This window comes from Nanorana parkeri, unplaced genomic scaffold (assembly GCF_000935625.1).
Source record: "Nanorana parkeri isolate BGI_ZX_2015 unplaced genomic scaffold, ASM93562v1 scaffold20, whole genome shotgun sequence".
Lineage (NCBI taxonomy): Eukaryota > Metazoa > Chordata > Amphibia > Anura > Dicroglossidae > Nanorana > Nanorana parkeri.
Window position 1 is genome coordinate 3543588 of NW_017306288.1, and position 27210 is coordinate 3570797.

The window sequence follows — 27210 nt, forward strand, 5'->3', positions numbered from 1 at the left end:
CAGTGCATCCCTTTCTAGCCACCTCACATCCCACTCAAGCTTCATCCCTTCCTAGCTACCTCACACCCCACTCAAGCTTCATCCTTTCCTAGCCACCTTTCATCCCTTCCCAGCCGCCTCACATCCCACCCACACTTCATCCCTTCCCACCTCACATCCCACTCACACTTCCTAGCCACATTTCATCCCTTCCTAGCCGCTTCACATACCACTTACACTTCATCCCTTTCTAGCCACCTCAAATCCCACTCATACTTCATGCCTTCCCAGCCACCTGTCATCTCTCTCCCACTTCATCCCTTCCTAGCCCTTTCATCCCTTCACAGCCGCCTTACATCCCACTTACACTTCATCCCTTCCCACCTCACATCCTACTCCCAATTCCGCTCTTCCCAGCCACTTCTCATCCCACTTACACTTCATCCCTTCCCACCTCACATCCCACTTGTACTGTACCCCTCCCCATCCACTCCTGTTTACACTGCATCCCTCTACCATATCATCCCCTGCTCACAGTGCATTGTTTCTCATCCCCCAGTCATAGTCCATCACTCCCCAGTCACCTATGCACCCTTTTAGTCACCACACATCCCAGTCACAGTGGATATTTCCACCTCCTCTGCTTACAGGCCATCTCTCCCCTGCCACCTCACCCCTGCCCATAGTATATACCTCCTTGGCAACCTCAGCACCCCCCGCTCCAGTTACTGTAAATATTTTTCTTGTCACCTTACTAAATCTACACCCCCTACTTAGAGGGCTCACCTCGTGGGATCCAAAATGATCCCTCTGGTAACATTGTCCCTCGTAGAATTTAGCATTAAGCTTAAGCGCCCCTCATGCTATCAGTGCAAACTGTTCCTCCAGTCCTTCGTATGGGCATGGATGGGAGGAACTGTCTGCAGAAGCCAGAGCATTGCACCTAGGATCTACTGATCATGGTTGCAATGCAAAAAGAATGAGTGCACATGTTTTCTTTTATGAAGAAGTGTGCATTTATTATTTTTACTTTCCTTTTAAGTGATCCCTGTCCTGCTCTCTCCCCCAATCACCTGCATACTGCACTTTGCTCTAACGATCAGATCTGCTCCACAAACTTAATGATGCTGGAATGGGATTACTTTTTCTGATAGTAATAATTTAGAGGCTCCCATTGCCCAATACTCCATGTTTTGTGTAAATCTGTGGGTATAATCACCTATTGGCTATGTATGTATCAGGAGCAATCCAGCCGTGATATTTTTTGCTGAGAATGCATTTTGTCTTTCAGGCCTCTGAAAGGTGTAAGAAGCCAGTTTGTTAATCGGCTTAATTCTGTCCACCCTTTCATGAAATTATGATTTTGTTGGACTGACCATGTACATGTCTGCATTTTATTTGCATGCCAAACCCTGTTGCCTTTGTTGGTGCTGTATAGATTTTAGTGGTGAGTGTAATTAATCCTCCCATCTGAAAATGGAAACTTTACTGCAGAAAGGTTATCTGGGATTTAGAATATTCCAGTCTGTGTTTAGAAACAGAAGGACCAGAAGATATACTGAGTGGAAGTCATTTGGGAAACCAGTATAATAGCAGCAGAGCTGTGCAGTGTAACGCATGGCAGAAGAGGTAATGGAGCGCAAAAATGTGATAGGGATATAGCAGCTTGTCCGTTCTGGGATAACAGATCTGGGGTTTTAGCTGAGAGTTAGTGTGAACGTTGAGGTCATCTGTCATTCTTGTTTCCGCAGGCTCAGAGTGATCTGGAAGTCCAGGTGAACTCTGTTTCACAACTGCTCAACAAACTCCAAGAGGCAGACAGGCAGCTGCAAAAGCTTACAGAGCAGCAGATCAAGATCCAAAGTCAACCACCAGAAAGATTGTATCATCAGGAAAGAGTGAGCGAGCTGGAGAGGCAGCTGGCCCAACTGACAGAGCAGCGCCTTCAGCATCTGGAGAAACTCCAACAGCAGCAGCTGGAGATGCAGGTATGTACCTTGAGGATTCTGCTTGTGCTTTATAAGAAAAGGCTGATAAAAGGGCCACTTCCAGATACCTTCCGCCGGGACTCCCCCCTCCCTGATACAGTCCTTCCCTTTAGGAATTCTGCACACAGCCTGGGTCTTCTAGGGGCCTGTCAAGTCATTGAGTAAAATGTATTGGCATCCTGCCCAGTAGACAAACCAAAAATTCACATGGGGCTAGAAGAATCTTTTATAGCCTGGACTTCCAGGTCTCTAAAAACATACTGCTGGTGTCTGCATTTTCTGAACCATCTCTGTTGGTGTCAGTGGAGCAACATATCTCATGACTCTTTATAGTTGCCCGTTGATGTCTTGATTTAAAAAAACATTTATAGTTTTTCATGCTTTTCCTTTAATATATTTAGAACTAAAAACAAATATATTTCCATTTATTAGTAAAATATGAAATGTTTCATATGAGTATTTCAAACCTCCCTAATTCCAGGCAGCAGATGGAGCCCACAGGCTCAATTTCACACATTTGCCAGGCTAATCTGAACTGCTTCCCAGGAAAAATCTTGTGATTTACAGAGCCCAAGTTCACAATACACAAACGGCTGTATGAGATACATCTCTCTCCCACCTCCTCCCTGTCTGCTTGGCTTTGTACAGGCTTTTAATTGGAGACTTTTAGTTGCTATCTCCAAAAAATGATGGTAGACATAATAACAAGTCGTTTTTGCATCATGGTAACTGCTTATCAGAATAGTCTTTAATTTCTCCTCCTAGAGCTCACTCACAGACTTCCATAAAAAACATATCACTTAGTTCAGAGAGATGTTAATAGTCCTCCTCTGTTCTGTGGCCAGCAGTGGGGATGGAGTATAGCGTAGGAACCACTTCCAGGTGGTACAGTCTGCGTCCTTGTTGCAGGTTAGCAACCTCGCAGAGTGGAAGAAACATCAACTTGCAGGTGTCTTTATCCATGACAAATGCTTTTTGGAGGAACTGCTCCTTTCTAAAGCCAGTAAAGAGTGTGCAGATGCAGAAGGTCTATACAAGCTAGGAGGATTGTGAAAATAATCCTTCACAATTTTATATATAACATTCACATTGTGTGATTGGAGGGGGGAAGGAGTAATATTATGGACAGTGGAAAAAGAGCTCTGCTTTAATTTCTCATTGAAACTGCTCCTGCTATGTAAACCTCACCTCCTCTTTCTGTCCCCTTGCTTGTATCCATACTGCTGCTGCTTAAAGGCCCATTCACACCAACATATGCTTGATGTACGCTGAATAACACATGCCTGCTGGTGTGCACTTGTTCACATGTTGGGCAAAGCTGCAGGGAATCCTAGTGATCATGTGATCAGGAACTCCTCCTACTCTCTTCCAATCGTTAGTTTGAGACCCGGAGCTGTCGGTCTCCATACTGGGGGCAAGCAATTGAGCAAAACACTTATCTTTATCTGAAAGCAAACTGTTCTTAAAAGCAGTCTGCAAGCAAACCGCTTCTGCTATTCTCTCACTTCCGTGAGCTTGTGACTTCCTGTTGTGTGCGAACAACACTGCCTCGGCTGCGCTAGAATCCCCAGCAATGTCGTTAGCCGTATCTACTTCTTAGTTGTGGACCTCCTCTCTGCTTTTCCTCATCTCCCTAACATGTTATGATTCAACAAGTCTAGTGTAAGATTTATGATAGCGTTGATAATGTTCAGATTGATAGAAATGGGAAAATATTCCTTCCAAGTCCCGAATATAAGTTTGTTGTTCTGTCCAGGATAAAGTAATAGATCTCTTGGTTGGCACCCTCTTTCTTCCTTTTCCGATGAGCTGGGGCATTCTGTCACCTCAGAAATATAAACCAGTGTCCAGTCCGTCTCTTTCCAATATCAAATGTTTACACTCCTATGATAAAGCTATTTTCAGCTTAATGACAAGTCTGAGTGTTGCTGTATAAGGTCATTGCAGTAAGACAATACCCATTTGGTGACTTATCGGTGTAATGGGCTGAGGGTCTCAGGGAGTGCTTGTTTTTCTTGGCTTGTGCGGTCTTCCAGAAACAATCATTCTTAATGTCCAACCTTCCTCTTCCCGTCTGAATCCTTTCACCATGCGCCAGATAGCTGTCAGGTTGTCTTGACCTGGCACAAGCATTGCATTCCTTCTCTCCCAGGCTGTCAGTTGGTGCCATTCCAGTCTTTCCACTGCAGGATTTTTTGCTCTGCGTTCTTTTATTCTACGATTTCTAGGGGGATAATAGGATTTTGTTTGCATCTTCCACACTTAAGGTGGTGCATCAGGTTTTCAGTGGGGCCGAGTTATTAAAACTAGTCATACTGACATTTAAAAAAAAAAAATTTTTTTACCAAGACATATACTTTTAAAGTAGAACTCCAGGAATTCACAAAGTGTACCCATGCAGTGGGGCACTGCAATGGTTAACTGCTCATTTTGTTCTGGGGCTTGAATTAAAGAAGGTATACTCACCTGATCCACGATCCCGCCTGGATGCTAGACCGGTGCTTGCAGCCTTTTCTCCTCTCTAAGCCCTGCTGACATCATCACGTCTAATGCATGTCTGTTCACCTGCATTACTGCATTAGATGTGAGGACAACTAGGACACAACACAACCAGAGCAGATGGTTAGATAGGCGAGTGCTGACCACCGCAGGACCAAGGATGAGGTGAGTATATCTTCTCCTTTTTCTCTAGGGGTTAGAATACTGCAGTTAACCCTTGCAGTGTGGTGGTAGCCCCACTGCAAGGGTAACTTAGTTAAATCCTCGAGTTCTTTAAGAGAATACCATGATGGGGAGCAATAGATTTCACTCCAAAGACATGCTGGTAGGTTAATTGGCTGCTCTCTAAGTTGGCCCTAGTATGTATGCATGTGAGATAGGGACCTTAGATTGTAAGCTCCTTGAGGGTAAGGATTGATGTGAATGTGCAACTATGTAAAGCGCTGCGTAAATTGTCAGCGCTATAGAAATACCTGTAATAAATAAATATCTGCCGTGCAAAGGATTATGACAAGTTGTTATGGGTTCAGGTAGTTTTATATCAAAATTATTTAAGACCTGTTTTTAATGATTTGTTATTTAACTTGCCAAAAGGTCGTTTTCAATGTTAACATGTGGTCTGCTTTAATAATTGTTGGTCTTCAGTTCATGGTAAAGTGTATATATATTTTTTTGTCAGTCTAACGCTCTGCTCTCTTATCAGTCCCATTTTATTAGGTCTGCAGTCAAGGCCAATGTAAACCGTCCTGAACCTGCTTCTGGATGGACTCATGTTCCCAGTGCAGTCCTTAAACCGCAATCCCTCCACCAGCCATTGAACACAGCACCTCCCAGGAACAGCGACAGAGGTCAGATGTCATTCTTCTATTGTTAAACTGTTTGATGGATTGGATTGTAATCTGGCCATACACTGCTTTAATTTCAGTCGAGTAGGTCAAGTCCTGCTGACTAGGTAAAAATTCATCCTGTGGGTTTCCCTGGACTTTTTTGTCAACAGAGCTGGGCTTGAAATCTGCAGTCACTGGTCGACTATTCTGAGAGCTGCAGATTCTAGCTGTCAAAGTACCATAGTCTTACAGGGGAAATTCCCCTATCCATGTACCCAAGCTGTTTAGTGTGGCTGTTTGTTTGTTTTTTATGGGGAGGGTGGTTAGCCTGCAAGCTGAACGAGCAAAAACTACCAGTGCATGGCTACCTTCAGATGCTAGTACGGTTCAGTATCACTTTCTATTTCTGTATCACTTGCTTGGTGCGTCAATTATAAACATGACACAAAAGCAGCCCTATGTTTGCAGAAATGAAAGTAAGCAGTTGTAAGGTAGCTTGTCACAAAATAAATATGGGGCTGTTATTGCTGACTGACTCCTGATAATGCTAGTTACCTGGCTGTCTCTGGCTTCATTTCTTTCTGATTCACTGATACAGTGCAAGCATGTGATGTTAGATTGATGACAGAGTTCCTGATCAGCATAATTGTTACTACTCTGTGACTTTGTGAACACATCGGAGACACGTGGTCCTTGCAAGTACATTTTCAGATAACGCGTAGCAAAGCCGAAATATTAACTCCCGTAAAGGTTCCATGAACTCTCAGCTTTAAAGACAACTTGTACCGAGACAAATATGTGGCCAGCCACTACTGACCTTTTTTTTTTCTGATTATGTTGCCTGGCTCTCCCACTGTCTCTCTGGCTTTCGTAGTCTATAGGGTCTATTCACAAAGCTTCCGAAGGATCCAGCCATAGCTCCGGCTGATCCTTCGGTTGCGGGAGCCCTTCGGTTCAGTCGGTTCATGCAGAGCATGTTCAGCTGACCTAAGTGCAGCTGATGTATGGCTGAAATCAGCCGTACTGAGCCATAGTGAATATCTGAAGGTTGTTCGGCTCACTTCACTACGGCTCGGTAATTCACTTTGTGAATAGCCCCCTATGACTTGGGAAACAAGTATATAGAACAAGAGTTATGAGTACCCTTATGGATGCATGATTGTTCTGTGTTGGTGAAAAGTCCACAAATGAAACTCTCATATTTCTCTCAGTACAGGTTTCCTTTAAGGGAAAACTTTAGTACTTTTTGATTATTTTAACATTTTTATGAACTAATACATTTCATTATTTATGTATATTTTATGCATAGACTTTTATTACAGGAAGCTTCTATGCTTCAGTGCATAAGAAAGCCCAGCACTAGCACTGGACTTGTTTTTTGCTCCTGCAGACTGAGGATTTAGGAGTCATTTCTCCTTTTGGCTGTAACCCAAGATCTTGCTATTGTGTCTCTAGTGATAGTTCAGCAGTATACCAACTATCTGACACCTTACAATACCGGATTTGTCCTTATCATCTGCAAGCAACAGAAAGGCTTTTAGAATATTCAAAATGTGCTTTTTTTCACTTCTGAAAATGATAAATATGTAAAAGAAGTTTGTTGGCAAAATATTCACTTTAATTTTCTGTGTTTTTTTTCATGTCCTCCTCCCTGTGACAGAGACCAGTGATTCGCGGAAGTCCCCCCTAGAGACTCCAGCTCCCCGCAGGTTTGCTCCACAGCCAATATCTATGGATGTGCAGCCTCCATCAAAAGCAGTACTGGGGAAGGAAAATGTGGAGGACTCCAAAAATCCCACAAGTGCAGGTGATATTCCATGTGTTTTTATGGCAGATATTACAGAATACTTGCTGAATCTGGACAAAATCCAAGCTGTGGTCATGAAAATACCACCCAGCTCAACACAAGTAGATTTAAAAATTGACTGAGCTGGGTGGACAATTATCGGCCAAGCAATGAATGCATCTTATCAGATGCAATCACTGTTCGGAAGCACCACTGTATTGATTACCACCAACCTCCATCTACACTGTTTAGCATGGATGGGGGAATCGACTGATTTTAGCCATGTATGGCAAGCTTTAAGTTGATTAATGCTAGCCATAGTTGCTTCCTACAAGAGCTTGCACCCGCTACTCTTCCCTCTCCATAGGCACACTCATTCCACCATATAAATTTCCAAAGCTTCTGATGTCCGTAGACGGTCTTGGGGGGATTGCCTAGCATCCATGTTCTTGAAAATAGCTAGACTACACCTAAGAAAAGAAATAATGCTGATAAGGTCTATACGAAGGCCTACACTTTGCTGATTATGAGTGATAACAACTTTGTAATCAAACTCTGTTTGTATATCATATGAGTGATGCACAATCTTCTATGGTGACCACATACAAAAGGGTTTTTGATCATTGCACAACTTCTTCTGTTGTTTCCTGTGCTATTGGATTATTCAGCTTGTCTCTGTTATATGTAGAATTTTTTTCAGCATCCTATATTGAAAAACTGGGAAGGAGAGCGCTGCCTGTGAGCCACGATGTCACAGGAACCTGAGCTCTCCTCCCGCACCACCACCACCCCTCAGCCTCCTCTGACCGATCAGGATGGAGAGCGGTGTGAGGGTGGAGACAGCCGTGCACTGTCACAGAAGCCCGAGTCGGCAGTGAGGGGGAGGAGATGGCTGTCAAAATAGACCAAGCTCTCTTTCCCGCACTGCCGTCTCACCCTCCCGTGGCAGCGAGTCAGGAGCGAGAGCGAGTACAATCAGTCAGTGATCAGTGATTGTTGACTACTTGTAATAACTGGACATAGTATGAGTTACTTTGTACCAGTTATGAATGAATAGGAAGTGATCTACATCACTTCCTGTTCATTCAAAATTGTGTGCATGGCAAACATACTATCTCCACAAGTTATGAATGAACAGGAGCACTCAGCATAGAGGATTCCTGTTCATTTATAACAGGGGCTGCAGAAAAAGAGATTGTGGACTTTGTGTCCTCAATCTCTTCTGTTTTAAAAGTGAAATATCAAGGGTCTGTTTAGGCTCCTAATATTTCACCGAAGCCCCAGCAGTAAAGTTAAAAAATAAAAACATTTAATAAAAATAAATAAAATTAACATAAACTCTAAAAAAAAAATAGAATTTCAGGCCGAAACTGAACCTAATTTATTTTTCTAACCTTTTTACATTTTTTTACATTATTTTTATGTAAACTTTGTAAAAACATTTTTTGTTTCAGTCTAAAATTTTAATTTCGGTGCACCTCTACTTTAAATGATTAGTTAATCATTTATTCCTAGCTACCAGGCTAGGGCCTGGAGGTCTCCGACGCAGAGGTTCGAAGCGGTTAAAAATATGCTTTCAGTGATTATGATCAATGAGAATCTTATAGCTATTTTGGCTGGCAGACATGCTAGATTTCTCAAGATTTGGAGACCATGGATTTCTTATGTACATTCACCTAGATTTTACCCTCCTTTGCTAACTTTATAGTTTTTTTCATATCTTGACCCTTCCCCAGGGCCTTCTCTGTCTCTTCTCTTTCTTTTTCCTTGCTCTTCCTTTCCTTCTTCCTCCTTTTCACTCCTCTTTTGCCCCATTCTTTTTCTTTTTTCGCTTATTTTCTCTCTTCCTATTACTGCCTTTCCCTCTGCTTATTTTTTGGGAGGGGAACTTTTGACTACATTTAATGTGGTTGTTGTTGTTTCCACAAGCACACCGCATTATACCTCAGGGTTTTTACCTCTTTATCCAACGGCACTATTTGGCTGTTTGTTTTATATGCATTCTACTGTTGCACTTTTGATTTGCACTCGGGGATTACGATTGTTGTTATTATTCTGTTCGATTTGATTACTTTTTATAGTGCTTTATCATACTGTGGTGTGCTTCCATTTTGGCAATACAATTCTTAGTAAAAGAAAACTTTAAATTATATTTTTTTTTTTAACAGGCAAAGTTCACTTCCTGCAGCAGATTCTTGGACATGATGGCACACCCATGTCTAAATTGTCATACAGAGCACACAATCCCTTAAACCTGTCAAAGGTTGATGGACAGTCATTTAGTGACAGGTAATCAGATGTTTACCGCATATTACAGTTTCTCCGGCTCTCTTGTAGAATGAATAGAAGACTTTGGACTGAATAGGTAGATTTAATCACCAAGGTAGAGGCACTGGTCTTCAGCGCAGCAGATCCTGGAGCAGTAGATTTGTGTATGCACACGAGATAAAAGCCCAATGAAGGTCTCACACCTTTATCACTATCTATTGGTGGAAATGCTGCTTCCTGCTTCACGCTGCAGTGCTTTATGCAAGCAGAGCTGAGTAACAGCTAAAGCCTTCAGTGTTAGAGTCCTCAGGCAGACTTTTACTAAGGGATGCCTGGCAAGGTCTGTTACATTACAAAGTGTACAAGGTTTAGCTTGGATGCCTATTGAACTTCACAGTCATATTTAGACTCATCTCGCTTTGCGATATGACCATGTTTCATGTTATACCCTAAACATGGACATAACATGAAACATAGTCAGAAAGGTAAACTTGGCCTTCAAGCTCTACAGCCGTGGAGAGCCTTGGTAGTAAAGCTTGCCACACACTCTGCACTTGATTTCCTCATCCACGCTATGCAGCAGGGAGGAACCTTCCGTTCTGGGCTATTTTATTCTAACATTGCCCATTGCTGCCAGAATACCTGAACAGTGACTGCATCTGATTAGCTGCAGACACTGTTTAGCCAACAATTTTTGGCCTGGCTCATTAGACAAAAGGCAATTGGAAAATAGCCTTTTGTTGAATGGAGGGGTACCAGCAGGGCCACACACTGCTCAAATTGTGTCCAAGTCAGCAGGAATTGTCTGAAATTCTAGACATGTATTGCCAGCTTCCACTTCTTTTTCTTAGCTTTAGAGCTATGGATATAGGGTTCAGTCAAGGTATTGGGTATAAAGGTGAAAGCCATCACCTCAAATAACAAGCATAGAAGCAGTCAGTATGCACTAGGTACAAGAGCAGGTGCTTGTGAATTCAGTCCCTCATTGGGCTTATATACCATCCACATTGGAAGAGAACACTACTCTTTTAGACTTTGAAAGGTTACCTATAGACATGAAACATCACACACATTGTAGATAATGCGTACCTAAGTCTACAATATGTCCTGTACTGCGTTTTACCAATAATATATCTATAGATATATTACACACAACAAATCTAATAACTTTTCTAAAGAATCACCCACATATGTAATCCTTGTGTATCACATTTTTTGGTGATTAAAGTCCCATGTGTCCATTGTGAAACACACATTAAAAAACAGTGATTCGATCTTCCAAAGTAGCTGTGTAGTGAATCCTCCTAAAACCACCGTGCTCCTTACTTCCTCCAAACAAACTCACCAAACGGTTATGGATACTCGATACAGGAGATGAGCCTTATGTGGTGATATCATTAAGGACCACAGCCTTTTTCCATTCGCCTCTCCAGATGGACTTGGATTCACAAATCATTAGGGCCATTCCATCCCTCTCCTCCTCCTTTCACTTACCAGCTCGATCAATGCGGATGAGAATCCAATCCACCAGTATTATTATATATAGAGGATTTATATAGCGCCAACAGTTTGCGCAGCGCTTTACAATATAAGGAAGACATTACAATACAAATCAAGACAAGATAGTATTGTGTATATATATATATATATATAAATATCAAACAACACAGTCAAAATCAGTCTCCTCACTCTCCTCGCAACCGCATGTATCCAGCAGGAAGCGATGGTATGCCACGTCTTGATGCGTTTTGTCACTAGACTTCCTCTGAGGGTTGGCATGCATGATAATGCTTACCTGCTGTCTTTATGTACTGTAAAAAAGAAATCTAAGAATGCAGGTGACGGTTACTACAGTTGTCACACATTACTATTTAGATGTACAGTATATGCTGAAATCCCGGTAGCATGATGCAAGCTGTCTCTGTCTGCATGTCTGCCACTTCTCCAGCTGCCTCTTACAAATGTGATTAAAATACCACTTATTTTTCATTAAGAAAAGAAGGTGTTCAAGGTTATAAATGCAATTAGTTCTGCCACTTTTGTATCCATGACAACCAGCGCTACAATCCGCTCTGCTCTAGTGAGTTAATGAGAGATGCGAGTAGCTGGCAATGCTCCAAGCCGGTTTCACAGGAAACGCAGAGTTATTGGCATGTTTTAAAAGTTGTCTGGACTGCTTACTGTTTATAGTGTCTACTTAGATTGCCTTGTGCCTGCTTCCTACTGGAATGCTTCCAAGACTGAGGCAGGAGCTAGAAGAGGCCATTCTTTGTAATCAGATACAACGCAATGTAGAAGTATTCCTTCTATACAAATCATGTAGTCCACGCAGCTTTGTTAGAACAGGTGTAGAGATCAGCTGCTGGCATGCAGAGTTGTGATTTTTGTTCAATTCAACTGCCCTTGACTAGGGATGAGCACAGGTTTGGACTGGGCTCATCTTTACTTGGTCTAAACATGAGCTTATCCCTAGTCACCCCCTCTTCAGAACCGGAAGGGGACTTGGGGCCACCGGCCCAATCCGCTGTGGACTGGGTCATTTTCCCACCCTGCAGCTACACATAAACTAAGGAGCAGTATGCTTGTCCTGACATCACTGCCTTTCTATGTCCACGTGTTCATATTGGGTCATGTACCTGCCCTATTGATTAAGCACAGCTGCTAGTGGGGAATTCCCTGGCTGCAGCTGATTGGGTGGCAACGGAAGAAGCTTTATTTCTGGCTCCAGAAGATCTCCGGTTTGGTCCGAACCTGAGCTTATCCCTGCTCTTGAGCTGTGTGTGCAGGTATGAAGGTGTTGAACAGCATAAGTGCTTCTTAGCACAGGTAAATATGGTTTTGGTTAAAATAATTTGTTGTATCATGACAAGTAGATTGTCATGAGGGACAAGTAGATTGGGCCTGGTTTACATATGGGCGTCCCGGGACTACTCATACGTTTGTGTGCCGCAGTTGCGGTGCGGCCCTGTTGATTTCAATGGGGCAATATCCGTGCGGCAAAAAGGCTCGTGCACCTTTTTGTGCGACGAGTGACGCGCGTTTTTTTGCGGGGATTGCTGGCCGCCTTTGGGGTGGCATTAGAAATGAATGGCACCGCAAGCATGATTTGCATTTGTGCGCGATCGCATGGCAATAGCGTAGGAAACCAAACGCATCGCCACGCGATCTCTGATCACTCAGATGTGAATCGGGTCCAAGTTCTTGAACAAGTAGTTTTTTTTTTTTTTTTACATTTCCACACCCCTGAATACCTCATTGTGACTTGTAGTTCCATAACAGCTGGAGTTTGCCTATATACCAATACATCTCTGTTGTTGTGTTGTTTTAAATGTCTGAACCCTCTTTTCTAAGTGATATACAGTATGTGTAGATGTAGAAGTTTGAAAAGCCATCATATATCACCCCCCTTGTTACCTGGGACCACTGGCGGAGGGTATGGGATAGAGGCTGTTAGGAATTAGGTTAAATACTGTTCACTGATCACCCTTGTAATAAATAATCCTGGAAGCACTTGGCTCTAAGAACTTCCAGGTTCACAAGCTTTCATTACGGCATGCCCGTATGAGTTGCAAATCTGGTACTGTCCCTGATCCATATAGTCTGGTTGCAGAGCACACATTAAAGGCCCAACATATTTCTAATATCTCCATAAAGCATACCTCTCTCTTCCTCAGTACTATCTCACAGTGGACTTTATAGCAATGTACACACTTATGTACCCAAATGCCTATTGAATGGCACACATTTGAAGAATTAACAAGAACCTCTCTTCACCTAGTAATGCCAATGTCTTCTATTCCAGCTTTCTCCAGAGTGATGGATTCCGCAAGACAACCAATGTTGCCTCTAGAGTTGCAGTGCAGAAAGCTGATGATGTATTGCAGGATCTGAATACACTGAAGCAGGAGATGCAGAACTTGGTAAAGGTAAGGTATTGCAGGTCCGGTCTTTTTCAGTATTGTTACTCTCCGAGCAATTAGTAATCGCAGCCCAATCTGGTCCTATACTCTCATACCATATGTCAAATATTGGGCTCTGGAAAGTGTTTGTAGGTTGTTCTAGTCAATTCTTGCCAACAATTATGCCAAAGCTACACATTACACCAACAACCTTTATGTCAATGATGTATTCCCTTAAATCAGTCTAAAGAAGAATTATGGGGAAAGTAAAATACACTCATCCCCATAATTAGAGCCGACGTGTGACTGGCGGTCACCGCTGACCCACAGGGATCCTCCCCTCCCCTCGCTATTCCTCCGGTGCTGACTGGAGGGACGGACATGGGAGGGGGTGGGCCAGCTGTCAATCAGGTGGTGGGGTGGATCCCGACAATGTTGTTGGGTACTTTCCAGGCCACAGCGTGGCTCTGTGCTACCAGCAAATAGCAAGCAATAGCCTGCTATATGTTGAGTTTTGGGTCACAGGAGGTCATAGTAAATGTTCTCCTGTGACCCTAAAGAGAACTATGGCCAAAAAAGCATTTTTGGTTGCTAAACTTTCTTTTTACTTAGTTGATGCAAACAAGCTGAACATTGATATGAGGCCTACAATAGTAAGGCCTGTTCTGAAAGCTGATGGGTGGAAGTGGTAAGGCTTATAAAGGAAGAAAAGGTTTAGGTAGGCTTATAAAAGGAAGAGAACTTAGTGTGAGTGTCACCATATAGTACTGTTCACTGAATTGAAAAACATCTTTGACTTTAACATGTAAAAAATCTTTTTTATTTTATTTATTAAGGATGCAAAGCAATGGAAGTCACAAGCTGAAGATTTCCAGGTATGTCTGATGTGCATTCGTTTTCATTGATTTTGGTGCTGGCCATGTTTTTATAAATCTCTGTATTGGCTTCATAATCTATAATACGTTCCTACAACCATATACTTATTGAATAATTAAAGTAGATCTAAAATCTGTATTGCATTTATTTCCCTAAAGCCCGAAGTATTTGATACATTTGGCTTGTTTTTACTAATAAATTACTACACTTTTTGTTTTTTTTGTTTTTTAAATCCTGTGTTGCATGTTAGTGTTGCTGATCTCCTCCAGCCCCTTCAGACACTTCCTGTCTACTTGTACTCTCCACCATTGGCTGGAAATCATTGCTTTGGACCGGCTTCCTGATAGGGACAACAGTGGATCGTGTCTGTCCAATGGGTGTTAGGATGACCACTTGTAGTCTCCACCAGGGGCAAGTGTGAGAGGTGACAATGCAGGAACACAACTGGGAGACAGTTGTCACCCCATAACAGAAAGTGCCTAAACAAGGACCTTCATGGCAGGAGCACAGAGTATTTTTTTAACAAAAGCTGCAGATTTAAAAAACAAAGGTGTTGTAAACTGCTGTTCAAATTAAATTATCATGTTAAAGCGGAAGTAAACTGCTTTGCATTTTTTATGTTTTTACCCTAATGTGCATATATGCAAAGCATACTCACACATTAGGGCACACTTGCCTTAAAAGTGTGCTCTACTCAGCGTTGTTGGATCCATCTTCGGTTCTCAGCAGTGTCCTCCTGCCACAACCATCTCTGCCGCTAACACATCAGGTTTTCAAAAGTCCTCTTTGGCCATTGGGTGACCATTGATGATGTAACTCCTTGGAATGCGCACAGGAGTTGCATCATGGCCAATTTGCATTGGTACCTTGGAGTTGCATTGGCACCTGGCCAATTCACAGCATCTCAGAGATGCTGTGAATGGGTTGAGTGCATGCACTGTACAGCGCATGCAGTACTGTTTTTATATACCCAGCTTTGCAAGTCTCTTATGCCAATATCCCTACCTTCCAGCAATTTTTTTTATTTATTAATTTCTTTTTATATTTTTCCCCTTTACTTCCACTTTAAAGCTTGCAGTGCATGAGATTTCCGTGACTTGAGTTCAGATCTACTTTAACTAAAATAGGAGCTGTGGATGGCTCCTCCTCAGAATTTTGAGTTGGGAACAAAAATGATCTTCCCATGCAGCAATGGGACCTTTCTACCTTATGTGTGTTAGTTGTCATGGCACAATTATAGGGACAGGAACAAACATCTAATGGTTTTAACTGGCCACACTACAGTGGTCTTAAAGCATACTTAAAACCAAGACTAAAAAGTTAATAGATTGCACCTTCCCAGTCCTTAGATGTGGAGGCTGCATTAGTTTACCTTTTTTAAGCCAAGTACATTTTCTAGAAGTACAGAAACTGTTGATCCTGTTGGAAATGCAGTCCTTGAAACGTTCCTGTGCACTGAACTGAAATCCTAAACAATGTTATGTTTCTCATCTATCTTAAGTGAACTGCAGAACACATTACCTGCTATATAATGGAGGCCAGCTGGATGTGCATGTAGTCTGAATCAGGAGAGCAGCCTACGGTGACAACGGTGCTCCTCCATAGATACAGTGAAGTGTGTGAGAATTGTTCTTAGGATAGGAAGTGTGTTGCTGGCAGGATCACCATGTGAACATAAAGGGAAAAAAAGCAGTGCCACATCTGAGAACTGGGACGAGGCAACAAATTATCCTATGCGTTTGGTTTAGAACTTTGGATAAAAGATTAACTCCACTATTGTTAAGGTGAACTGTATCCATTGCAAGAATTTTAGACAAGTGTGCATAATCTGACCTTTTTAATAGTGCATTTTGGGATATGGGTAATCTACGTTATACATAGTTACATAGTATTTGAGGTGAATAACGACACTGGTCCATCGGGTTCAACTTTTATGTTTGTGTCTGTGTGTGTGTGTGTGTGTGTGTGTGTGTGTGTGTGTATGAGTCCCTGTGTCGTCTTAGTTTTTAAGAGTACCTGTACCCCTGTATGTTACGCTCCCTTGTGTGGGAAGTAACATTATTTCCCTCTACTCTCTCAAACTGTGGTGATGTGTGGACATTTGTACTTCTTGCATAATGGGAGACCCAGATTTTATTTATCTGTCCTTTTGGCTGTTGTAAAATGTTGAAATGTAGTGAAAAAATAGGTGCATTTAGCTGTCTTTTTCGCTGTCCAATGTACTGTATTGCCTTTCCACATATTGAGTCTTGGTTGTTTATAACTACGTTAATAAATATATATAAATCAATAATCTGTTTTGCCTTCAGCCAAGAGTATCATCCATCAGGACCTCTGCACCTGTAATTGCACCCCTTTCCTATCAGCGATCAGCAGTGAATCCACCAGAGTCAATGTTTAAGGATGCAAAGCGCATCTTGAGCGAAGTGCAGAATAGGAGGAAAGTCTTTGATGACAACTTGGAAGCCATTATCCGGGCCAAGGATAGCGCTGCCTGTTACTCCACCATCAGTGCTTTGACCACAGACAGGTAATGGTAACATTGTTCTCAATTATGCTTAGAATTAAAAGCTTTGTTTGATTTTTATTGCTGTCTGTGGTCCCTTTGGAGAATTCTCTACTCATTAATTGTGGTTACAGGGACAGGAAGTGGGAATAAATCTCCTTTATGGCACCGTCACACTTATGCAATGTTTTGTGTTACTGCATGTCAATGGGCCACCAACAAAAGCAAGTAAAACCTAGACTTGCACTTTTCTTTTCATTGCACCGCACCAAAACGCAAAGATGGTTTGCCCCACACCGTCGATTGTTCATTAACACAAGCATAGGTGTGACTTGGGGGTTAAAGTTTATTAACTATAGCTGGTCTGCAAGTGGTTAAAGGAAAAACATATGAAAAGGTGTATATGTAATCTGACCTGACACTCATAGCTTCTACTTTTTCCAGTAACGGTGCCGAGAGAATTCGAATTCAGAGATCTGTGGATTCTTTGATTGCTACAATTACCTCTGAAATTCAGGTCAGTAATGTACAGAGCTCTGTGAAATCATACATATATTATCTGTTAACAGAAAAGTAAATGATTCTTCCCCATGTTACCTGTTTTGAATGTGTACACGCATGGTTTTCAAATCACAAAGTACAACAGGCCTCAAATGTGGCCCTTGACATCGCCAAAAGGCCACACATAATGTTCAGCATATGTAATGCTAAAAAGTATTGTCAGAGACTGCAGATATACTAGAGAAAATGATAGTTGGAGACTGGGGACGTACCTCAGAAGACAGACAGTGACGGGGACATATTGCATGAAGATAGTGGAGATCTTGCTAATACCCCTTTACCAATCAATGCTCCCACTAACCCTACAGACTTCTATGGTCTGAGAACCGCAGAACAAGTACCAAAGAACCGCATGTTGCCCTTGGGCTGCAGGTTGAGCACTAAGGGTGTTCTCAGCCACAGCAAAAATTGATAACTATTATACAGAATACAGTTTCTGCAGCACTTTACAAAATAAAGGCATACAGTACAGTTACTAGAGGTGCACCAAAATGAAAATTTCAAAAATGAAATGAAATGTCAGGCCAAAACCGAAAATGTTTTTTATTTTAACTTTTTCAATTTTTTCAATTATGTTATTTATTTTTTATAAACTTTTTAAAAATTTGTATTATATTTTATTAAATATTTTTTACTTTACTTATAGGGGCTTCGGGAAATATTACGAGTCTATGGTGTGGGAGGAGATACGCGGTGACAGTTTCTCTCCTCCCCGCTGGGACACAGAGCAGCGTCAGCGGGGAGGAGAGAAATCACGGATGCACCGCTATATTGGCAGAAAAATTGCAATTTCGGCATTTAGCCAAAAGTGACATTTTCGGCCGATATGTTTCGGCGGCCAATATATCTGTGCATCCCTAACAGTTACAATACAATTTTTAAGACAAGTGGGTTGGGAGGGCCTGGCTCATGAGAACTAATAATAAGTTAGAATAAATAAAACTAAGAATAATCTATCTATAACCATGTGTTAATTGGTTTAGGTGTTTTGCTTATTTGATGCTTTATACCCTTAATATGTTTCACTTTTCATGACCTGTGTGGTGAATATTAGATATACTGTCATTTTTGTATAAGTCTGGATAGCATTATACAAGAACTTGCTGTATACTCCAAAGGGTAAAAAGGAAAGGTAAACCAGCTGCTGCTTCTCCTTTCACTGTCCAATCACAGGCTGGGGACAAGACCTGCAAGTGTTAAGCTTGTCTCCAGGGAAAACAGGGAAACAAAAAAAAATCCATCTGCTGTACCTTGCAAGGGTTAACTTTCCGTTTATGTCTAGGGGATTGTGTTAAAGTGCAATTAAACTCTCCTTTTTTTTGCTAGCAAGCAGTAGATATATGCAAAAACATTAAGAAAAATAAAAAGTTACCAAAAAGGTAATTACTTACCCGTGTCTCCGCCGCTCGCTCCCGTCCGAAGATCTGAAGCTTCTCGAGCGGCTGTGTAGGATGATGAGGCGGGCGCATGCACAGCAGAGATCTTCAGCAGGGAGAAGATGATAGACGCAGTGACACAGTGGAGGTGCATGCACACAGCCAGGAGCGCGCACGTTGGACAGACACTGTGGGACCCGAGGAGTCTGCGCTGAATCAGAGACCAGCACCAGCGCTGGAGGGATTGCTGAATATAAGTGGAAGGAAAAAAATGATTGGATTAAGAGGCATCATTTAAGCAAGTCCTTCCAGCATTGGGGGCGGGAGAGAGACGGATGACATTTGTGACTTTAATGTCACTTTAAGCACTTTTACTTACCTGATCCCCGCTCCTCTGGCAGTTTGGACTCGCCTTCTCCTCTCCTCCACCTTGTGGACTCTCCTTCGGCTTCATTATATATAATGCAGGGCTATAGGTCTGAGAGTGGGGGATAGGTAAGTAGAGCTGGTTTACACCGGTTCGCAACAAGGTTTTTGTTTCCCCAGCGATAGGCTTTAGTTAACTGCAGCAGAGAATATCAGGTCTCCTACTCAGCCAGACAGGAATATGCTGTGTGGCAAAGTTGTGTAAATCTTTGCATTGGATGGACAGAACTACAAATGCTTTGGCAGGTAAAACATCTCCCATACATGTATTTCATCTGTGTATTTAGCTGTTTGCCGGGAGTTCATCTTTAACATTTATCAAGCTGTACATGTGCTAGTATGAATTCAGCTGTTTGTTATAAAAGGTGCTTTGTCAGAGACATCAACTTGCTTTGTTCTCCAGGATGAACTGGCAAGAGAGGATATTAAGAAAAAGAAACCCGAAGACAGAGTTCAGGAGCCTTCACTTAGACAGAAGACAGGAAGCGCCAAAGACATAAAGAATAATAAAGATCGGGAGATCAAAGCCCCAGCAAGGGGTGCACTGAGGAGTACAAAGCCTTCAAGTGGGGTCTCAGCCAAGGTTCAGCCCAAGCTCGGTGCTGAGAAGCTCACAGGACAGCAGAGCAGAACTTCCCTGAACAAAGGTGGAAAGTCCAAGGTGAGGTCCAGTGGGGATTCACTACTGAAGTGTTTCTTCTGCAGACATCTGCTCTGCCTTCACCGGTGTTTTCTGTCACAATACACAATGATTACAGTTCTGTGTTATTCCTTATGTCTTTTACATGGATATCAGGTTTTGAAAAGGTTTTAGGGCTTTGCTTATTGTGTGGTTACGTACTCATTCTAGCGGTGAACGTTGCCTTGTTGTTCATTATTGCACAGCTTACAGAGACACCTGGTGGACAGAAAAAGGCAATTCAGTGTAACAATTCCTCACCAACTGTCAAGTCAACTGACAAGACATAAGTTTATGTTTGAGCAATATAAGGAAAACATGTTCAGTACATCTCTGCAATACTTCTCCAAAACACTGCACGTACAGAAAGATACCTGCTGTTCCTGCCAGAAATCCAGTGACCTTGTAACTTCTTGCAGTGAGCTGTCTGAAATCCCAAGCAGTGCTATCCATTCTGCCTAAGCTCTCTGCTGGACTACAGAATGCCTTCTATTCTCCTCATCTCCATAATGTAAATGTGATGTGTCCTGTCATCCAGCAGGACAGAACTCTGGCTGGGCTAATACCATTCCTTGGGATTTCAGTGCAGCAAAATTAGAATTATCTGGTTACCATGGAAAGTCAAGAGTTCACTAGATTTATAGCATGAACACCAGATATTTTTCTGGTTTGCAGGTTTTTTTCTTAGCACAGGATTCTTATGCGCAGCATAATTTTCAGTCTGCTCAAACCCAACCCATAGACTTGTGAAGGAAGAAAGCATTAGAGCACATTATGCAACACTGCTAAGCTTGCATATGTAATTGTCAAATTTGGCTGTTCCTACGCAGGGTTACACAAATTTTATAAAGAGGTTTCTATTGGAAGCACTAACTTTTTACTGATTAGTAGTGATGCACCCATATATCGGCTGCCGAAACATATCGGCGGCCGAAAATTGCACTTTTGGTTAATGACAAAAGTGCCATTTTCCTGCCGATACATCGGCGCATCCGTGATTTATTTCCTCCCCGCTGGGCGCTGCTCTGTGTCCCAGCGGGGAGGAGAGAAAGTGACAGCCGGCCGAGCGCTGCGGGACAAGAGCGCTGTGAGCAGCCGGTGTCTCTCCTCTCACACCACTCGGCCGCCTATCACAGTGCGGCAGAGCGGTGTGGGGGCGGAGACAGCGCTGTCACAGTAGGCTGGATTAGATTAAAGCCGAACTCCAGCCCCACAGGTCTACTTCAACACATATTCTGTGTCCTAAGCTGCTTATAGCTGCTTATAGCAATCCATCCCTCTTGTAATTTCCCGCTCTCCCCCTCTGCTGTTGGCCCTCAAACCTTCTGTTCTTAGTGTGAGAACTGCTGCACATCCAGTCCACATGATGATGCCTTGTTTTAAAAGCATTACGTTTCCCTTAAATGCAACTTTGTAGCTGCTTTCAAAAGATGAAATAAAGTACTCCCTGCAAAGAAATCAGTTTATACTTACCCATCATGATGCCCTCACTTCTGGCTTAAAGCTTGTTCAAAAATCTTCAGCTTCTGGCACCTTTTCTGGATATGTCAGATGTGTTGACCCACACTGCATTTTGGGGTTGCTTATACCAGCCCCTGTGTCCTGCAGCACATCGGAGGACGCCAGCATCAGGCATTTTTAGACTTGTCAAATACAGTAGATCTTTGAGCAAGATTATTTCTTCAACCGAGGGGAATTAAGTGGAGTGGGCAGCCATGCAGGTCAGTTTGTTTGTTTGACTTTATTTGATCTTTTAAAAATAGGGACATACTGTATTTGCTTCAAAATTCCTTCTACAGCTATTTTTGTTTCCTGGTTCTCCTGTAATTGCTAATGTTTTTTTCCCCCACGTTCAACATATTAAATATGGATGGATCTGGGAATCTATTTTATTCCCCAGTTCTGCTTGATAGTTCTATATGTCATATCACTTATAAGAGCCGCTGCCACTTGAAGGTCCTGTGTGGTGGAAAATACATTAGAATCCGGTAAACACTGCCCTCGCATGACACAGGGGCCATCCATCATCACTAATCCATCCAACACTTCTACTCATTGACATCCGCAGTGCAGGAGATGTTTAGATAAAGCCTGAGCTATTAAGGACCTGCAGAAGGTAGCCTGTAAATCATTGTCAGCAGTATTACTGAAGGAGATCCATGGGGCCCTAGTGTTGATGTGTCATCAGTGTTGATTATGTGTTGATTATGTGAACTGCTTATGTGCTATATTACCTTCTCTTTGTCTGTAGGTCTACACTTTTCGTGGCAGAAATCGATTTGGAGTTCAAAAGACCACAAATGCTATAAAGCGATTATTGCTGGGGTAGGCAACTATGGCATTCCAGCAGTTATGGAGCCACAAGCCCTATGAGGGATTGCAAAACTCTGGCAGCCACAGCATGACCCTCAACTTGTACATATTGTCATCTTTGCAGTAATAGATAAGATTCTCATGCCAGATGGTCATTTTTGTTTGTTCACCCCTCACACCACCATGTAAAAGAAGCCCATTGTTTACAGAACAGAATAGCTCAAGCTAAATGAATGTGCCTTTCTTTAAGTACCAGCAGAAAACTCTCTAATGCCCGTCATTATTGAAAAATATTAGCCAGCACTTGTGTATAAACCCTGAGATAAGATAATGAATTAAGGGTAAGGGTATTTAAGGGTATTGTGTAATTAAGGGTATGTGTTTTTCTAGTGAGCTTAGATTTTAAGTTACTATAGCAATATTTACCTTAAAGGAGAATTATGAGGTGAGTGCTTTTCACTCAGCCTTATAATCTGAGCCGACCTGTGACAATGAAGCTCACAGGTCGGCTCAGTAGATCGGGAAGTGAGCGAACACATACCGGCGCTCGCTCACTTCTCGATCCTGTCCCTGCAGAGAGCCGTGACAGGGGAGTGACTGGATTCCCCCCTCCCCTATCCGATCCTCCAGCGCTGACTGGCGGAACGGACGGGGGAGGGGGCGGGCACAGCTGACTCTGCCTCTAGATAGGCAGAGCCAGCTGTCACTCACGCAGCTGGGTGGATCCAGACAGAATTGTTGGGATCCGTTCCGGCTGCGGCGTCTCAGTATACCGCGAGCTGCAGGTCGCGGTATACTGAGCTTTGGGTGCCGGGAGGACGCTAGTTTGTGTCCTCCCGTTACCCTCAGGGGAACTATGGGGAAAAGCCTTAACCCCATAGTTCTCCTTTAAAATAACCTTTAATGCAACCTTACCATTGCTACATGCTTGTACTTCTTTTATGATTATATTAGATATAGGGATTTGTATTAGATATAGGGATTAACCACTTTGACTCCGCCTCCCTCATCATACTGCTTATTAACTGTTGAGATAATAGGATGTGCATAGTTTGCAATTAGCCAGCTGACCCTTACCCATAGACTTTGTCATTGTGAAAATGAGCAGTAAGCTGCAACCCCAGGGGAGGATTAATAAACTGTTCGCTTAGCAAACGGCTATGCGAATGAGATTTGCAGTGTATTATGGCTGCTAAGTGGAGCTGAGGAGCATAGGAATTTCCTATGCTTCCAGACTCCACCTAGTGAAGAGAACTAGCTGCAAATCTTGTTTGCATAGCCCTATACTATATAAATGGTTATATTAATCATCCCCATTGTTTTGCCCTTGAAAGCAATAAGCAGAGCCTGGTAAAATGTTATATATATTTGTCTAGGTGCCTCAGAAGGTTGAAGAGTCCTCCTTGATTGATGAAGAAACCATAAACAGGGTTTATGGGACTCCAGTGTATCGAGGACACCGTAGCACCCTCAAGAAAGGACCGTACCTTAGATTTAACTCTCCCTCTCCCAAATCCAAACCAAGGAGGCCTAAGGTTTTGGAGACTGTAAGAGGTAAGTGGCTTCCAGTCAGAAAAAAGATCTGTCTTCTTTATGCCAAAACTGCCCAATAATGATCCTGTGCCTGTAACTACTGGTGTTTTTTTATTTATTAAAATTGACATAGTTTTCTTTTTTTGTGGTTTTGTGAATAACATTTACTTTTGAACCCCAGCATTAAGCTAAATACCTTTTTTGGGTTCTTATTGGTGCGGTGCACACCACTCTAAAGCTAGAGGATCAGCCTGTTACTTCTACCAGTGATGTTTTTAGCCTCGGGTCTTATAGAACTCCTAAGGCCACAAAGACTTTCCCTTTAAACCTGTTCTTGTGGTTATTTCTGTACAAAGATTGGACACAACAGTCATTGTTTCCAGGATTTTGTTCAAGTGTTTTTTCCCCCATTGTGAATCCAAATGTTTTTTGCCATAACAAGACAAGTATACCCATCAAAGATGCTCCTACATTTAGGGACCCAACCAATAAGTGACTGAAGGCCATTTCCAGAACTGTTCTTGTTAGCGGAATTTGCCTTTTTCTTGTTTGCCAGTGTCCAGTCCTCTATGGGTGGCAGTATAACACGAAGGTTTAAGATCTTTGTGTCCCTCAATGGATTCCCACACACTATATTCTAACTAAGATCTTATGTTCTCTGTATACATTTTACAGGTGTGAAGGTAAAGTCAGCCAAGATGCAGACAGATTTTCCTGAGACTAAGAAACCGGTTATCGAAGCGAAAGCACCAGAATTTTCTGTGGCGAAGGATTATAGGCCTCAGTATGTGTTCATTCCCTCTGCTGAACCCAGTACATCATCTGTTCCTATGGAGGGACACCTTATCCCAATTGCCATTCCTCTAGGTAAAGTATCCTGAACTGCAGCGAAAGTGGGAAAAATCCAACGAAATTTGCTTTTTTGTTTTTGCAACTGAACAGATGCCTGGTCTCATTTCTAAACACAGCCAAAGTAAAAGTGGAGGTGTTAAACCCTAGAAATCAGTGGTCTGTAATGTTTCCTTTTCCATTTTGGCCTCTATCTGACTGGTTGCTTTAGTTGGTATTGGGGAACCCAGTCCGAACTTGACCTCCTCCGAACCCGAAAGGGATATGGGGCGACCTTCCCAAACAGCTGTGGGCTGGGACTTTTCCCTCCCCACAGCTGCACATAAACAATGGGGCGGGATGCTTTTGGTGACATAAGGCCATATTAGGTCATTGTCATCGACTGAATATAGCCCTGTGGCCATATAAGGTCAATGACGTCACAACATCCCACCCCTTTGCTTACATGCAGCTGTGGGCACGAAATTCCTCAGCAGCAGCTTATTGATCATCAGCAGAATGAGCTTCCTTCTTGGTTTAGAGGAGCTCTTCCCTATAAGGGAGTCCCACAGTTCTAAAAAAAATTAAAGTGTACGTTCAGCCAAAACATTTTTTTCAGTTTTTAATAGAGTGGAGAAGAACTAGAACTCTTGTTGTGCTTTAAAATTTTATCTAAAGCTCCATTAGAGCAATTTCCACCTCATTTGCCTTTCTGGATGACAATGGTTTCACCAGTGAATCTCTGACAGCAACATAAACTGAATTATTTTTTTGTTTTTTGTTGCATAGTAGAGGAAGGCTAGAACCCTTGTCTGCTTTTATTGCTCTGTATCCTGATATGGTTTCAACCCTTCTCCACTCCATGCAACAACAACAAAACATTTGGATGGACATATACCTTGTGCATCTGCTGGGTCCCTCCCACAGCTCTGCTCTCGGCCCAGGCTACGTACAGCACATATTTATAAAGTAATATCTGGGTTCAAAAACATAATTGTGCATTGAGAATTTGGCATTTGAACTGACTTAAGAGATGCAGCCTTCTTGCTGTGTGGCATTCAAGTGATTTATAAAAAAAATGAGCCATCTGTATTCCCACTTCAAGCCCATCATAAAACTCTTTCCTGCACTTTGCCTCTGTGCAGGAGCTTCCTGTAATAAAGACCAGTCACTGCTGCTCTCTCTCCTCGTGCAGGGTGACTGGTCTTGTATCCGCCCCCTCCTGTAGTTTTCCACAGGCAGCCTATACCTTGTGCATCTGCTGGGTCCTTCCCACAGCTCTGCTCTCTGCCCAGGCTACGTACAGCACATATTTCTAAAGTAATATCTGGGTTCAAAAATGAACTTTGTTGTGCCTTGAGTTCAGCTTTAACGTAGCTGCAAACATTTCTGGATAGATGGAGAAAATCACAGATTTTGATGTGGTGTTGCACATAAAAATTCTCTGTGACATTATAGTGCAAGGATTACCTTATTTTTAGTAATTTGCAGGGTTATAATAAACGGGGGAAGAAATTGTCTTTTGTAAGAAAAAAGGAAATGTTCTGGTTAATACATTCTGGTGACATTTAACACAAAGAGCCATGCAACACAGGAGTGCTATTACTTCCAGTACCTGACCTTTAAAATGTGTATCGCCTATAGAGTTCGTATTGAGGAGGGAGCTTCCATTCTGACATGTATTTAGAGGTGCAATGGATGCAATCCTGATCCTGACCTCACTGCCTAGTGTGTCACTGGCCCTAAACAAACCTATAGGACTGGAGTGGTTTCTAAAGTTTTCATTAATTTTATACTTTTGCAAAACTCCCATTAGCCAGTAACAAATGTCTTATTAAAATAAGCGTGTGTAAGCTCTATTGAGCGGATGCTGGAATACTAGATTCCAGCCTCATCAGCCAGTGTCCATTACAAACAGATAATTGTAGTGTTGTGCTTCAACCCCATCCCTCTGCTTAGCCATTTACAAAGCGCAACCGCAGCTTCATCACAGGCTGTATGAAAGGCTAAAACAGGCCGTAGTTAAGTGAGCCGTAGTTAACCGAGCCGTAGTTAAGTGAGCCGAACAACGTTCGGCTATTCACTATGGCTCAGGACGGCTGATTACAGCCGTACATCGGCTGCACTTCGGTCAGCCGAGCATGTTCGAAGAACTTCGACTCAGCCGATCCAACACCTGGATCGGCTGAGCTGAAGCTCCGGCAGCTCAATCGCTGCCATTTGCCCCTCTTCACATAGGGGCCGAACGGCAGTGAGTGAATAGCCGGCATTCGGCTCGGCTATTCTGCTCTGTACCTCCGTGGTACCGAGCAGAATAGGAAATCAATGAAAAAAGTGAAAAAAGAAAAGTTGAAAAAAAGATTTTAAAAATGTAAAAAAATGACAGCTCGCGACGCCCAACTGCGTCCTATTGGCCGGCACCTTCTAGAGTCTTCTAGCAGGTCCTGGCCAATGAATAACAACTGTGCGGAGCTGGTCGTGACGTCACAGCCGGCTGCTCCCAGTTGTCATTGTTTAATGACCGTTCAGTATCCCCAGGTCATTTGGGGACACTGATCTGTCATTGCAACTGGGCGGAGCCAGTCATGAGATCACAGCTGGCTCCTCCCAGCTGTCATCTGCTGAGCCAGCTCGGCCGCCTTCAGGAGCTGTACGGGCTATAGTGAATAGCCCGTACAACAGCCCTTCGGTTCGACTGAACTGAAGGGCTCCCGCAACCGAAGCTAGCCGAAGGATCAGCCAATGCTTCGGCTAGCTTTGTTAATGACCCCCTAAGGGTTAATATATAATGTTTGAAAGCCAATTGCCAATCGCAGGGCACTAGCGCCCCTAGATGGAGCTGATGAGTAAAGGAAATTATACTCAG

At 42.7% G+C, this 27210-nt stretch overlaps 1 protein-coding gene across 1 annotated transcript in view; it reads left to right on the plus strand.

Annotated features, from left to right (window-relative positions):
- The window catches only part of KIAA0586 (KIAA0586 ortholog), a 67715-nt gene that overhangs the window by 10842 nt on the left and 29663 nt on the right, over positions 1-27210 (plus strand). The window contains exons 6-16 of the mRNA XM_018562187.1: positions 1731-1967; positions 5170-5314; positions 6954-7100; positions 9248-9368; positions 13150-13273; positions 14083-14121; positions 16432-16652; positions 17073-17145; positions 19395-19652; positions 23360-23537; positions 24192-24383. Of these exons, the coding sequence (XP_018417689.1) occupies positions 1731-1967; positions 5170-5314; positions 6954-7100; positions 9248-9368; positions 13150-13273; positions 14083-14121; positions 16432-16652; positions 17073-17145; positions 19395-19652; positions 23360-23537; positions 24192-24383 (1735 nt within the window). The remainder of the gene's footprint in view (positions 1-1730; positions 1968-5169; positions 5315-6953; positions 7101-9247; positions 9369-13149; positions 13274-14082; positions 14122-16431; positions 16653-17072; positions 17146-19394; positions 19653-23359; positions 23538-24191; positions 24384-27210) is intronic.